The sequence below is a fragment of the Numenius arquata genome, chromosome Z (assembly GCF_964106895.1).
Source record: "Numenius arquata chromosome Z, bNumArq3.hap1.1, whole genome shotgun sequence".
Lineage (NCBI taxonomy): Eukaryota > Metazoa > Chordata > Aves > Charadriiformes > Scolopacidae > Numenius > Numenius arquata.
In genome coordinates, this window is record NC_133616.1 from 46,160,471 (window position 1) to 46,173,325 (window position 12,855).

Sequence of the window (12,855 nt, forward strand, 5' to 3'; positions counted from 1 at the left end):
GTACTTTTAAGTAGTACTTAAAGTAGTAACACAGCCAGAGCCCATATTTTTAAAATGACCCTTGCATCTTCTCTTTTTTTTTTTTTTCCCCCACATTGCTTTACTAGTTTTAAGGAGTTATTTGAATCTGAAAGTGAAACTGAGGTTAATATGAAGTAAGGAAGGTGGTCTCTGACTGCAGCATCCTTGCTAAGTTATTCTGTTTCAAATAACTTATGTTTCTGATAGACAGTGAGAGTCTCAAAATTAAATAAAAATGCACTTTTGTATTGCAATTGCACATTCAGATCCAAGCAAAGTAAGTAAAAATGAGGTCAGAAATGAGTAGTCACTTTTTCCATAGCAAGATTCGAATTTGAAATTAGCACTTGTATAGTTGGTGGTATAGTTGAGATGTGCATAGAGCAGGCAGGTTTCTGAACAGCATGTACAATTCTGTGTTCTTTATAATTTTGCTCTTTATTAAAGTATCCTGGTTTGAAAACCTCAATCAGAAACTGATTTCAAAAATTGCCCTTTATCCAGAGATTACATAGTAATTTGGGGGATGGAAATCATAGAATGGTTAGAGTTGGAAGGGAGCTTAAACATCATTGAGTTCCAACTCCCCTGCCATGGGCAGGGACACCTCCACTAGAGCAGGTTGCTCAAAGCCCCATCCAGCCTGGCCTTAAACACTTCCAGGGATGGGGCATCCACAACTTCCCTGGGCAACCTGTTCCAGTGCCTCACTACCCTCACAGTAGATATTAGGAAAAAATTCTTTAATCTCCCCTCTTTCAGTTTAAAACCATTACCCCTCATCCTATTGCTACACTCCCTGATAAAGAGTTCCTCCTCATCTCTCCTGTAGGCCTCCTTCAGGTACTGGAATATTCTTACTGCTCTAGGGATCAAGCAACTCAAAAAATCTCGAGAAGGGAAAATTACTGGAATATATTATGTCAAGTGGTTTGTAGGTTAAAGAAAACATAAGCTAAGGTTGCTTCTGCAGCACAAATAAAACTGTCTTCTGTGTACAGATAAGACTGTCCTTACTAAATACAAAATGCTGTATTGACCACTTTTCCACTTTATTCACTGAGTGGATAGTTCTTTGAAGTTTTCTTTTTAAATGTGGTGTTACAGACTTAATGTTTGCCGCCTAGGCTTTGATCAGAGATCTTATATGGGCATTTCTATGGAGCTATGAATTAATTTGTTTCTTAATATTGTGACAATAGGCTTTTTTCTCTTTCTGTGCTAGCAACGGAGGTACAGCTGACAGGACTGTCACTTGTCCAATGCGAGTAACCTCAGTTCAGTAACTTGCTTAGCGGTGCACAGGTGCTTTTTGTAGAAAGAATAGATCAGTTTTCTTGGTCCGAGAGCAGTGTTTCTGCTGATTAACTTAAACCAACACCTTTTTCAGCCAATAGTGTAAGTATAGGGGCCAAGCAGACAAAAGGCTTGCTTGCTTCTGGAGAACTTTGTCCTAAATAGAGCACAGAATTTGGGAAAATGGGGAAGGAAACACATAATTAACTTTAATCCTATGCTAGGTTTATATGGGTTGAGTGGATAACCTCAATGTATTCTGTTTTATAATACACAATTTCTCTCCACCCTGCCCAGCCTGCTGCTTCTTAATGCTGACAATGTCTGAACAAAACCCCAGAAAGCTTAAATATGTTTTATCTCAGAATTTGACATTCTAGAATCAATTAGTAGTGTTGGAGGCTTTGTACTTACTGCTTGGGTTTCTGCTACTTAAACTCAGTGACTTGTAGTGTTGTTGAATAGTCCTCTCTTCCACAGAACAGTAACAACCCTCTTCTGGTTGTTGGATATCATAGCTGTGAGCTTAAAGTAGACATGCAGGCTCAGACTTCTAATTTCAGCTCATCTGGCAGGAGGTGTGCTATCTCGTGATCAGCAATTAACGTCTGTCTCTAATAGGCCTCCTCTTTTACCCACCCTCATTGCTCCTGCAGCTGTCTTGCAATTCATGTCTTCCATTGAAGCTTCTGAATTAAAGAATAAGGCTAGGTATGGCTTGAAGGTTTGCTTAGCAAATATAACTTGGCTGACCACAAATAGGGGCCTACACCCCTGCAGAGCTACGATAAGTAACAAGACAGGAAGGTACCTATGTAGATAGCAATTGTGAGGCCAGCACAATGTTATCTTATCTCTGACAAATGGGGGGCTCCAAGAGGGAGGTAGCATATGGTAATGAGTTACTGGAAACTAATGAATATGTTAAAACTCCTTGCATGAATATGTGTGTATGGTGTGCATATATGTTGTTAAACTGACTCTGTCGGGCACGCACATTTGGAGGAGCTATCCCCTGTGCGTCCAGCGCTGCAATAAAGGATACCTGCTTAATAGTCATCCCGACTATTGAGTCCTGATTTCGTCTTTCACGGCATCACTTCTCTGCCTTATCCTGTAGTATGCTAGCAAGATCTTTAAGAGAACATGAGAGAAACAGATTTTGTTTTCCATTTCTTTGGCTTAATGTGAGTAAAATGAGATTTTTCTTTAGCCTGTCTTTTCTGGAAATGTCTGAGGCATGTCAACATATGTACTATTTTTGCTGAAGACAGGTTCATCAATACAGAAGGGAAAATAAGTAGATGTCTTTAAAACACACAGTGTCTGGCAACATTAACTGTAAGTGCTTTTAATATTTTGGTGGGTTTGGGACTGGAGAGAGTAAAGCAGAAGACTGTAAGGTGTAACCAACTCATTTCAGTCAGTTTGGTAACTGCAATTCAGTTATTATTAAACTGCTAGTAATCTATATCTGTGTGTTTAGGCCAGAAGCGAGCACCGAAGCGAGGTGAAGAGCAAAGATTCAATAACAGAGGTACAGAAGTGAAACAAGACAAAACTGAATGGAGACCATCTTTCAGGCAATACCATTCCTGTGAAGCAGAAGGACAAGTGGAATTCACAGTGGAAAGGTATGTATCATACTGGGAGAAGTAAGGATCTGCACGGGGTGGGAAGGGAAGAAGTAACTTTCTTAAAAAGAGATCTAGTAGCCAGATATGACATGAAGACATGGTTGCATTATTAGTGTGTAGATTTGTTGCAAGATACTTAGTTCATGCCCATTAGCTGTAATTCCAGCTTCCTTACAGATCAATTTACAGCAGTTTTGTTAAATGTTAGAAATAAAAGGCAAAACTGAAAAGTGTAAAGATCTGAAAATGTGACCCCTAGTCTGCAGCATACATGTTCATTTCTGAGCTCGTGTACCAAGCTTTGCAGAACATGTGGTGCAAGTTCCATGTTGAATTAATTTTATAGTTCAAGATGAAACCTTTGTTTATTATTTAAACTTTAAAGGTTTACTACTAAACCTTTGTTGTACTATTTACTGCTTGGACAGTGAATGTATATCAATTTTGCTTTCTATATAAATACTAGAAAATTCCACATAAACCCTTAACACTTGAGAGCATGGCTGTTTTTACTTTGTATCACAATATTCGTTATTTAACAAAGTCCCTGAAATTTTTAGCAGTTGTCTATAAATCTGGGTTTAGACAGTGGAACTGTTTCTTGCTAAATATGTCATAGTTCCCCCCGAGTTCAGTTTATGTCCATTTTAATGACAAAACTCAAACAACTGTACTGTGCGCTGTGTAAAGATGCACTCTAAAAATTGCATGGTAGCTCTCTTACTGACTTCTTTCACAGCTGCACAAATACAACCATACAATTTTTTTACTCCTTGTTAATTGTTCTATAGAAACAAAAATCTGACTAGAAATCTTCTTTTTAGACCAATCAAAAGATTAGACCATGAAGGGCCAGTAAGAGGTCATGGCGGAGGAAGAGGTGGAATGCGAGGTAGAGGAAGAGGTGGTGGAATAAATAGAAGTTTCAATGGTTTTGACCAAAGAGGAAAACGGGGATTTGAAAGACAAAGTGGGAATGATAAAATGTAAGTGTTCTGTAACCTGCTACTTATGTGGTGTACAAGTAAACAGTAGTCAGCACTGCAGTAGTGTCTCTGTTCTAGAACTGTATTCTGTTCCCCTCTTCTATATCCAAGTTGGCTGGCAAAAAGTCAATATTGGATTTAGTTTGAGGCCCTAATGAAAAAAAAGCTCTTAAACTCATATAACACTGTTTCTGTCTCTAGAGGTATGAAAGCAGATGACAAAAAGAGTGGAGGTGGAGCTCACAACTGGGGAACAATTAAAGATGATACAAGGTACAACATATACTTAACTATGTTATATTAATATTATATTAATATATTATATTATATTATACTATAATATATTATAATATATAATATATTATATATAATTATACTATATTATATTAATATTATACTTAACTAAGTTATACTTAACATATACATAAACTATGCCCACCATAGATCATCATTTTCCATGGCCCACCTTAGGTCATAATTTTCTGTTCATCAGTTTCATATCCATTTTGAGCTTCATAAGCCTTGCTTTCTATTAATTGTTGTGATGAACGTAGTTTTACAGTTTTCTGAACTAGTTTCTTTCATGTTGGTGAGATTAAATTGTAGCAAAGGCATGCTATTGTTTCTTCAGTTAGGACTGCCAGAATCTTTTGACTCGGGGCAAATTGTCTTTTAACTGAAGTTATGGCTTTTGTCAATAGTAGAGTGTGTGATATCTAATGTCATTGCTACAAGAGGCTGATTAAAAGATTGAAACTGTGTTAGTGAGCTTAAAGTCCAATTTCTTTTTCTCATGTTTAAGTATCATTTCTAAATTGCAAAGCTGTAATACAATTCGGTGTGGGTTTTGAGGTAATATTTAGCTGACTGTACTTCTGAAATACATTTTGAAGGGCACAGGAGGATCAATAACAGAATGTGATGGCTTATTAATGGTCAACTAGATTAATAAAAGGGGAATTTTCAATTCTGTCTTTCTTACATTAGTTTCTGTTCAGATTTGCAAAAAGCTCACTGGAAGTGTCAGCTTTTGTCCATTCTTTGCACCTATCAACGTGCTACTCTTTCCAGTAGCTTTTCTTCTCCTATGCCTCTAGAACCCGTTAATTGGAGGCTGATAAAGGGCAGCAAAAAGGCAGTGCTTTGAACTTACAGCAAAGATCTCTGGCAGTGTACCCACTCATTCACAAAATTGTTTTAGAAATAAAATTTTATTTTTAAAACTTAGATCATGGATTCAGGCAATCTGGCTAAAAGGTAGAAAAGTACAGCCTTGATGGGTAATAATTTTGGGGTTTGATATTCCAGCTTCTTCTGAAAGGCTGTACTTGCTTCTCTCTTCTATAATATTTCATACTAAAAGTAAAATATTGGTTAGGTACTCTAGTCTTTCAAAACAAAGGAACATACTTCTGAACACAAATCTAGCTGAACAAAAGCACAAAAGTAGCTTCTGTAGCATGTCAGGGAATGTTGTGTGAACTTCATAAAGTACAAGAGATTTAAGATCCCTTATATTTATTCTCCCTAGTTAATTTTTTTAAGTTCAGTAGCATCAGAACTTATGATATAAACATGAGATATCTATAATTCCTTGTGATGTGGTGTGTGTGGTAGAAGTGACATTAAATTGGAGTTGTCTAAACAATTCCAAGAGTATGTCTGTTCCTGAATAGTGGTCAATGCATCGAAGCTAGAAGACGTTAATTTTGAATACATATGCCTATCAGTAGCATGAAAGTATGCTACTGCTCACATTTGACAGTGAACTAATGTCCATGTTACAGAAGGTACAAACTTGGAGTATCAATTTTTCCATTTTAATAGTTGAAAAGAAACAAAAAGACAAACCCAAACATCAGTGATATACGGTAATCAAGTACTGGTATTAGTATTTGCAATTAAATTATTTTGTCTTTGTGCATGCTTTTCACTTTTCTGATTAAAAGTACAAGGAAGCTGGATTTTCCTAATACTTCTCATTTTGTTAGTTGCTCAACTAGTCACTTAGTAGACCTACTTTCTGCTTATGATCCTAGAGTTTTTCTCCTCTATTTTTTCCCTTCCCAAGGAATTCTGGAAAAAAGTGAGGTATTGATCTGCAAGTTTTTTTTTCCAATGTGACCCATGAAGACTTTGTGGTTTTTCTGTTTACTGTTTTAGTGGGATGGAACAGACTGCTCCTATGGAAGAGACTGCAGAAACAGCTGAGCAGCCAGGGGCATCTGAAGGAGAGCCTCTGAACAAGTATAGTCTGGTTGAAATATTTTCTTTCTAAATGCAAAGAAAACAATTGACTGTTACTGATACACTTGTATTGGGAGGCACACTTGAAATGTGAACTGTGAAGTTTTGCTAGTGCACATATAGAAAAAGCTTTTCTATTTTTAAATATTTGTAAGTCAAGAAAATGCATCCCTAGTTCTGACTAAAGCTTGGTTTATACAGCTGCAAATTGCATTTAATTGCCCAGTGATGCTTATGTTCCTGAGATTTGGTCATAGTTTAAGGAGCAGCTACATATGGTCTGCTACCCTTTCAACTTGGGTGATACATAAAAACTGCCCTGCATTGTGACATTCTTTATGCCAAAAAGGTATTCAAGGTGCCTATGCAATTGTATAAAGACACTTAAATTGCATTAAGATAAAATTCTTTAAGTCGGTATTCATCAAGCACTAATACCATGCAGTTGTCATCATGAGGGGCCTGTGTAGAACTTGAAAAACTTGCTGGAAATGGTCTTGCAGTGAGCCTTAGAAGTAGGGAAATTGAAAGAGAAATCTACCCCTTGTCTTCTGGCTTTTGTTCTTGTCAGTGTCCAGTGAGAACTTACTTCACAGCAAATAAACAACTAGCTTAAGAAAAAGTAACTGGACAACCTTGTCCAAGTGAGAGACTTTAAAGAATAGTCAAATAGCATGTAGTGAATATCTCCTAGTGAGTGAATGAGGGTCAGTGCAATATCTCAGCCTTCTCTTCTGCTATGAAGAGAAATTAGCTTGCTATGAAGCCTTTTTTACGTAATGATGCAGCTACAGTCATTAGTGGCCTTGGTTCACTTCTTAATTATAAAGCTGACTAGACTGCAAAACCTGTTTTGTGTGTTCAGGTTCTATAACCCTGTAAGAAGTTGAGTTGAGATAGCTTTGATTCTTTTAATTTTAAACTAGCTTTTAATATATATACATGGGAAAATCTGTCTCTGAAGCTGAATGACTACGATTTGATTTCCAGAAAACTGTTTCTAGACTAACTTAAATCAGGTGGGTAGTGCAGATAAACTGTTAAAAATGCACTGTATTAGCTAAACATGAGAACAGTTATTCAGCTTTTTTTGTCAAATACTGGTACCCTTACTTGTTTCAGACTTGTATTTGTTTCTTCTCCAATTCAAGCTCTTTATACGTGTATCCTGACATCGGATCCTTGTAAAGCATAAGGCATGAGAAGTATATCTAGTGGCAAAAGAATCTGACAGTTTCTTTAACTCTTTTCCCTTTCTCAAAGATAACAAGGTACTCAGACTAAACCTCTTCATTTTGTGTGTTTGTTTTTTATTTTTTTTTAAAAAAAGCTTCGTTTAGGAATAGTCCATTGAAATCCATAAGATTCAAAAAATGCAAGTAATCTACAAGTACAAAATTCTGCATCATGTACTCTTTTCAGTGTGGTAAATATTGTCCTGAGAACTCACAAGTCTATATACAAAATATGAATTACATGTACCTCATTGCACTTACCTTTGGACGTAGTGTCAGCTTGGTGACTCTATGTATTTTAAAATAAAGAGGACACATTCTACGACTAGTGCTTAGGTAATTAGGGATAGCTGTATGGCATCCACCTTAACAAGGTGGAATTATTTTTGTTGTTGCCTTGTATGCTTACGTTGCCTCTGCTGTCCAGAGTTGCTGTTTTCTGGCAGGTAACACACCAGCAAAAGATCCTAGCAAGGTTACCTTCCACTTTCACTACAGCCTCAATATTGAGGGTGTGGGAGCGTGTGTTCACTCTAAGCTACTGCTAGGATTGTTGTCATTTTGACTCTTAAATGCAAAGTCTCCAAGAAATTAATTTCTTTTCCACTACTTTATTGCAGTTGTGTGCATGTATTGAGGAATACATGAAAAACTTGGGTTTGTTTCTTCTCTCATTCTCTTTCCTGTTGTAACTGTTTCCATTTACAAGAAAAAGAAAAATGTATTGCAGTAAATTGGGAATAATCTTTCTGCGTGGAGATACTGTATAACTTCCTAGTGTGGTACTAGCTAATAATTTCGGTGCAACTCTGGTATTTATGTGGTCTTGCCTTTTGGACTGTGTCCACATTGCTGTTTTTGAGCTTCTATTTGCAAAGTACTGCAGGACAAGAGTTTCTTTGAGACTTTCATAATATAAACCAAGTTTTTTTTTTCTGTATCTTCAAATTTCCTTAAGTGTATCAACAATATCTATCTCTGTTTATCGCATCCCAAACTGCATGCTAATAGTTGTGGGGGTTTTGTTGCAAGTAATAAGTACAAAATATATAAATAGTACAGCAGTATAAGCTTTCCTCACAGCTGCTTTCTGTTGAACTTGTCTTCACAGTCTGAACAATGTAACACACTTCCAATGGCTGGTAATTCAAATGAAAAGTTTTTTTCTTTTTATTCAGTACAACACATATTCTAATCAATTCCTATCTATGATATTTGCAGAGTTAGTATTTATTCTGTGGGGTTTTCTTCCATTTCTTCACACAAGACTTTATTTCTTTTTGGTAGAGCTATGTATTCGTCTGGTCATTTAATAGGGAACCTTCAAAATTTGTCTTCAAGTTTGCTGAGCTAGTTACCTTTCATGTTTGTTTTTCTTATTTTGGTTTTGTTTGGGTTTTCTGTTGTTGGTTTTTTTGTTGTGGGTTTTTTTTTGTTGTTGTTTTTAATAGTGTCATAAAGCTATCCATAGACCAGGCCAGATCTTCATAAGTATTTGGTTGAGTGTTTTTCTTCTATAGTTAACTTGTACAGTTGTTGCTTGCTCTTACCTTGTCTACCTTTTGAACTTTGCTATAACTGGTGGTAATGCACCTGTCAATTATGTTTAATAGGAAAGATTCATGTCATTGATTTCTTAATAAAAGCTGAATAAAAATTTGCTTTGTGCAGCCAAATAATACAAAAACTGACCTGAAAAAGACCCACTATCATTATTTTTAATGATATGAAAATAATCAGCCAAACCACTGAATTGAATGTCATTCTTTTCCATTCACATTTCTGCATGCATAACGTGTTCACGTAGAGCAGTTCCTGCAAGAAAGGTATGCATAGTAAACAAGGTCTAACTAGAGAGTTATAGTCATCCATTGAAAACACTGAAGCAGTAGGAACTGTTGCTGATGGCTCCTGTTTGGTGTTTTGGTATGGACTTGCATTGTGTATTCAGTTTGTTCATGTCCTGAGGCTGCGCTTAGGTGCCTGGCAGTGTTTTTGTAAGCACGATTATTGGTGTGCCAAGGAGCTTATTAACTTAATTAATGAAAATACACAGCAAACAGTTACTGAAAATGTGTAAGGTTAAAAGGTAGAAAGTAATGCAGAGTGCGCTTCCATACAGGCTTGGTGCCCAGAACAAGTTCCTACAATTGAGTCTCTATACAAAATGTGATATGCAGGTTCCTGTTGCTGTGCTTCACTAATCAGAGGTGTTTCCCCTTGGGAGTCTTGGCATCCTAAAACAAATTTGTACTGCTAATAACCTAGCAGTTGAAACCATACTTTGGAGTAAAAATCAAATTTTTTTGAGTTGAAAAGACAAACATTTGCAGTGTAAATCGACCAGTATTTCCTTTAGAACAGGCAAGTGGTTGTTTTTGATAGATGAGTACTTTTCAAAGCAACACCAGTGATTGCTTTTTTTTTTTTTTTTGAGAGGTGAAGTTGCTGTGTGTAATGAAATGTCCTCATCTTGTCTTACAATCATGGAAATTTAGATCTGAAAGGGATATTGCTGACCCAAGGCATGACCAACCATACCTGCGCCTCTTCTTATACTTGTCTGGTTGATTTGAATGTCCTCTATTGATAGAGATTTCAATGTCAATTGACGGTCTTTCCAATACTTTGAAAATTGAAACTACTGTGTTTGGGTTTTTTTTCTCCATGTGGGTGTCTTGCCTTAACATCATGGATATGCAAAATTTTCTTTATTTTTAAGTGTTATGTATGTTTCCCCCTCAGTATCTCTTTAAAGCCTTCCCATGTAGATCACATATTTTAGACCTCATATCTGTCTTGCAGTTCCATTCTGGAGTTTCTAAGTGTTCCCTCGAAGACATTATTCAGCTGAGACATTGTTCCACTCTACCAGCAGTGTCATCTGTTCCAAATAAAACTCTTGATGGTCTCCTTATAATGTATGCTGTTTCATAAGGGACAAATGCTGTTTATTTAAAGTTCAGCTTGACTGGGTTACCTGCAATACTCTTGCATGGTTTGGGGGGTTGGGATTCCTCCTTCAGAACTTCTGCTCTTCAGTTCTTTCTGTGTTTGGGCAGCTGATACTTTTGGCTGAGAGTAGTATTCCTACTTGTGCTTGGGACTTCTTGGTGGTGGTTGTTTTGGTTGCTTGTTTTCAAATCACTTGGTCTGTTTAGCATTGTGTCACTTCAGTATTCTTGAACACTTGAGCTATTGCCCTTTTCTTTTGCAAGCTTTGTGCCACAGAAAATGCAGCAAATGTATTATGTACTACATTGTAGATAATTGCACAGAACTGGCCTTAAAGCTCCCCGCAAATGCTTGTTTTTCTTTTGCAAATTGAAAGATTGATTGCTACTTTGCAAGTACTTGTTGCAACCAGTTCTACATCTTTCTACAGCTCTTGCCAAGGACTGAAACAGTGTCTCCCTAACCTGGTGAAAACTTAACTGGGTGAGGAGGACAAAGGACTTCCTGAAGTTCAGATAGGCAATTTACTGATCCTGTCCTGAGATAATGGCTTAGGAAGAAAGGAAACCAATTTAACAGAGCTCCTTTTTATTGTCTTACTTTCTCTTTTTTTTTTTTTTTTTCTTTCTTTCTCTGGGTGCTTGCAACTAGTCATGTTTTTCCAACACCTGTTCCCAAAACTGAAGCTTCAGGTAATTTTTGATCAACTATGTAGCTTCTTACTCTTGAGGACTGTCGTGGTTTGGCTTCAGACGGCAACAAAGGACCACGTGGCAGCCGCTCGCTCAGATCGGGCCCCCCCCCGCCAGCGCGGCCGGGAAGGGAGAATCGGAGGAAAAAGGCAAAAACTCGTGGGTTGAGACAAAGGCAATTTAACAGAACAGCAAGGGGAGCAAGAAACAACAATAATAACACCGACAGAGGAATATACAACCACGAGTACGATACCACCGCTTGCCGACCGCACCCGGGACGCCCCCCGACCGCTCTGCTCCCCCCGGGGGAATGACTTCCTCTTCCGCCCCCCCCCCCCCCCCCCCCCCGACTCCCTGTCCCTCCCCTTCCCCGGCCAGCTCCTGCTACCCCCTGGGCATGGCTCACATGGCATGGAATACCTGTGTCCCTGCTAGGTCCTGGGGAGAATTAACCCTATCCCCGCCAGACCCAGGACAAGGACAACAGATATAAATGTTTGGGGTACAATTGTTTCTTAATACTCTTAAACATGGAAGAGTATCTGTTGGGGTTTTTTCAGGAGAAGCTGCATCGTTCATAGAATGGTTTGGGTTGAAAGGGACCTTAAAGATCATCTAGTTCCAAACTACCTGCCATGGGCAAGGGACACCTTCCACTAGACCAGGTTGCTCAAAGCCCCATCCAGCCTGGCCTTAAACACTTCCACGGATGGGCCATCTGAAGCTTTACTGGCCGACCTGTTACAGTGTCTCACCATCCTCACAGTAAAGAATTTCTTCATAATATCTCATCTAAATCTCCCCTCTTTCAGTTTAAAACCATTTTCCCATGTCCTATCGCTCCACTCCCTGATAAAGAGCCCCTCCCCACCCCTCCTGTAGGCCCCCTTCACCCCTCCTGTAGGCCCCCTTCACCCCTCCTGTAGGCCCCCTTCACCCCTCCTGTAGGCCCCCTTCATCCAAGTACTGCTATAAGGTCTCCCCGGAGCATTCTCTTCTCTAGGATGAACAACCCCAACTCTCTCAGCCTGTCTTCATAGGAGAGGTGCTCCAGCCCTCTGATCCTCTTTGTGGCCCTCTGCTGGACCCATTCCAACAGGTCCATGTCCTTCTTATGTTGGGGACTCCAGCACTGGACACAGTACTCCAGGTGGGGTCTCATCGGAGCAGAGTAGAGGGGCAAAATCACCTCTCTTGACCCGCTGGCCACAGTTATTTTGATGCAGCCCAGGATGTAATTGGCTTCCTGGGCTGCCAGCGCGCATTGCTGGCTCATGTTGAGTTTCTCACCCACCAACACCCCCAAGTCCTTCTCCTCAGGGCAGCTCTCAATCCATTCTCTGCCCAACCTGTATTTGTGCCTGGGATTGCCGTGACTGAGGTTCAGGCCATTGCGCTTAGCCTCGTTGAACTTCATAAGGTTTGCACGGGCCCACCTCTCAAGCCTGTCCAGGTCCCTCTAGATGGCATCCCTCTCCTCCAGTGTGTTGACTGTGCCACACAGCTTGGTGTCATTGGCAAACACTCAATCCCTCTGTCCATGTCACCAACAAAGATGTTAAATAGCACCGGTCCCAGTACTGACCGCTGAGGAATGGCACTCATCACTAGTTTCCACTTGGACATCGAGCTGTTGACCACAACCCTTTGAGTTCAGCCACCTTGCCAGTTCCTGATCTACCTAGTGGTCCATCCATCAAATCCATGTCTTACCAACTTAGAGACCATGATGTCATGTGGGACAGTGTCAAACGCTTTGCATAAGTCCAGGTAGATGATGTCT

The 12,855-nt window shown here is 39.1% G+C and overlaps 1 protein-coding gene across 2 annotated transcripts in view; it reads left to right on the forward strand.

Moving 5' to 3' along the window:
- HABP4 (hyaluronan binding protein 4) overlaps nucleotides 1–12,855 on the forward strand; it is a 28,198-nt gene that overhangs the window by 8,320 nt on the left and 7,023 nt on the right. Inside the window, exons 2-5 of one of the 2 annotated variants that reach the window (XM_074166448.1) lie at nucleotides 2,804–2,951; nucleotides 3,779–3,940; nucleotides 4,142–4,213; nucleotides 6,104–6,187. In XM_074166448.1, coding sequence (XP_074022549.1) covers nucleotides 2,804–2,951; nucleotides 3,779–3,940; nucleotides 4,142–4,213; nucleotides 6,104–6,187 — 466 coding nt within the window. The remainder of the gene's footprint in view (nucleotides 1–2,803; nucleotides 2,952–3,778; nucleotides 3,941–4,141; nucleotides 4,214–6,103; nucleotides 6,188–12,855) is intronic. The other variant, XM_074166449.1, reaches the window with a different exon arrangement.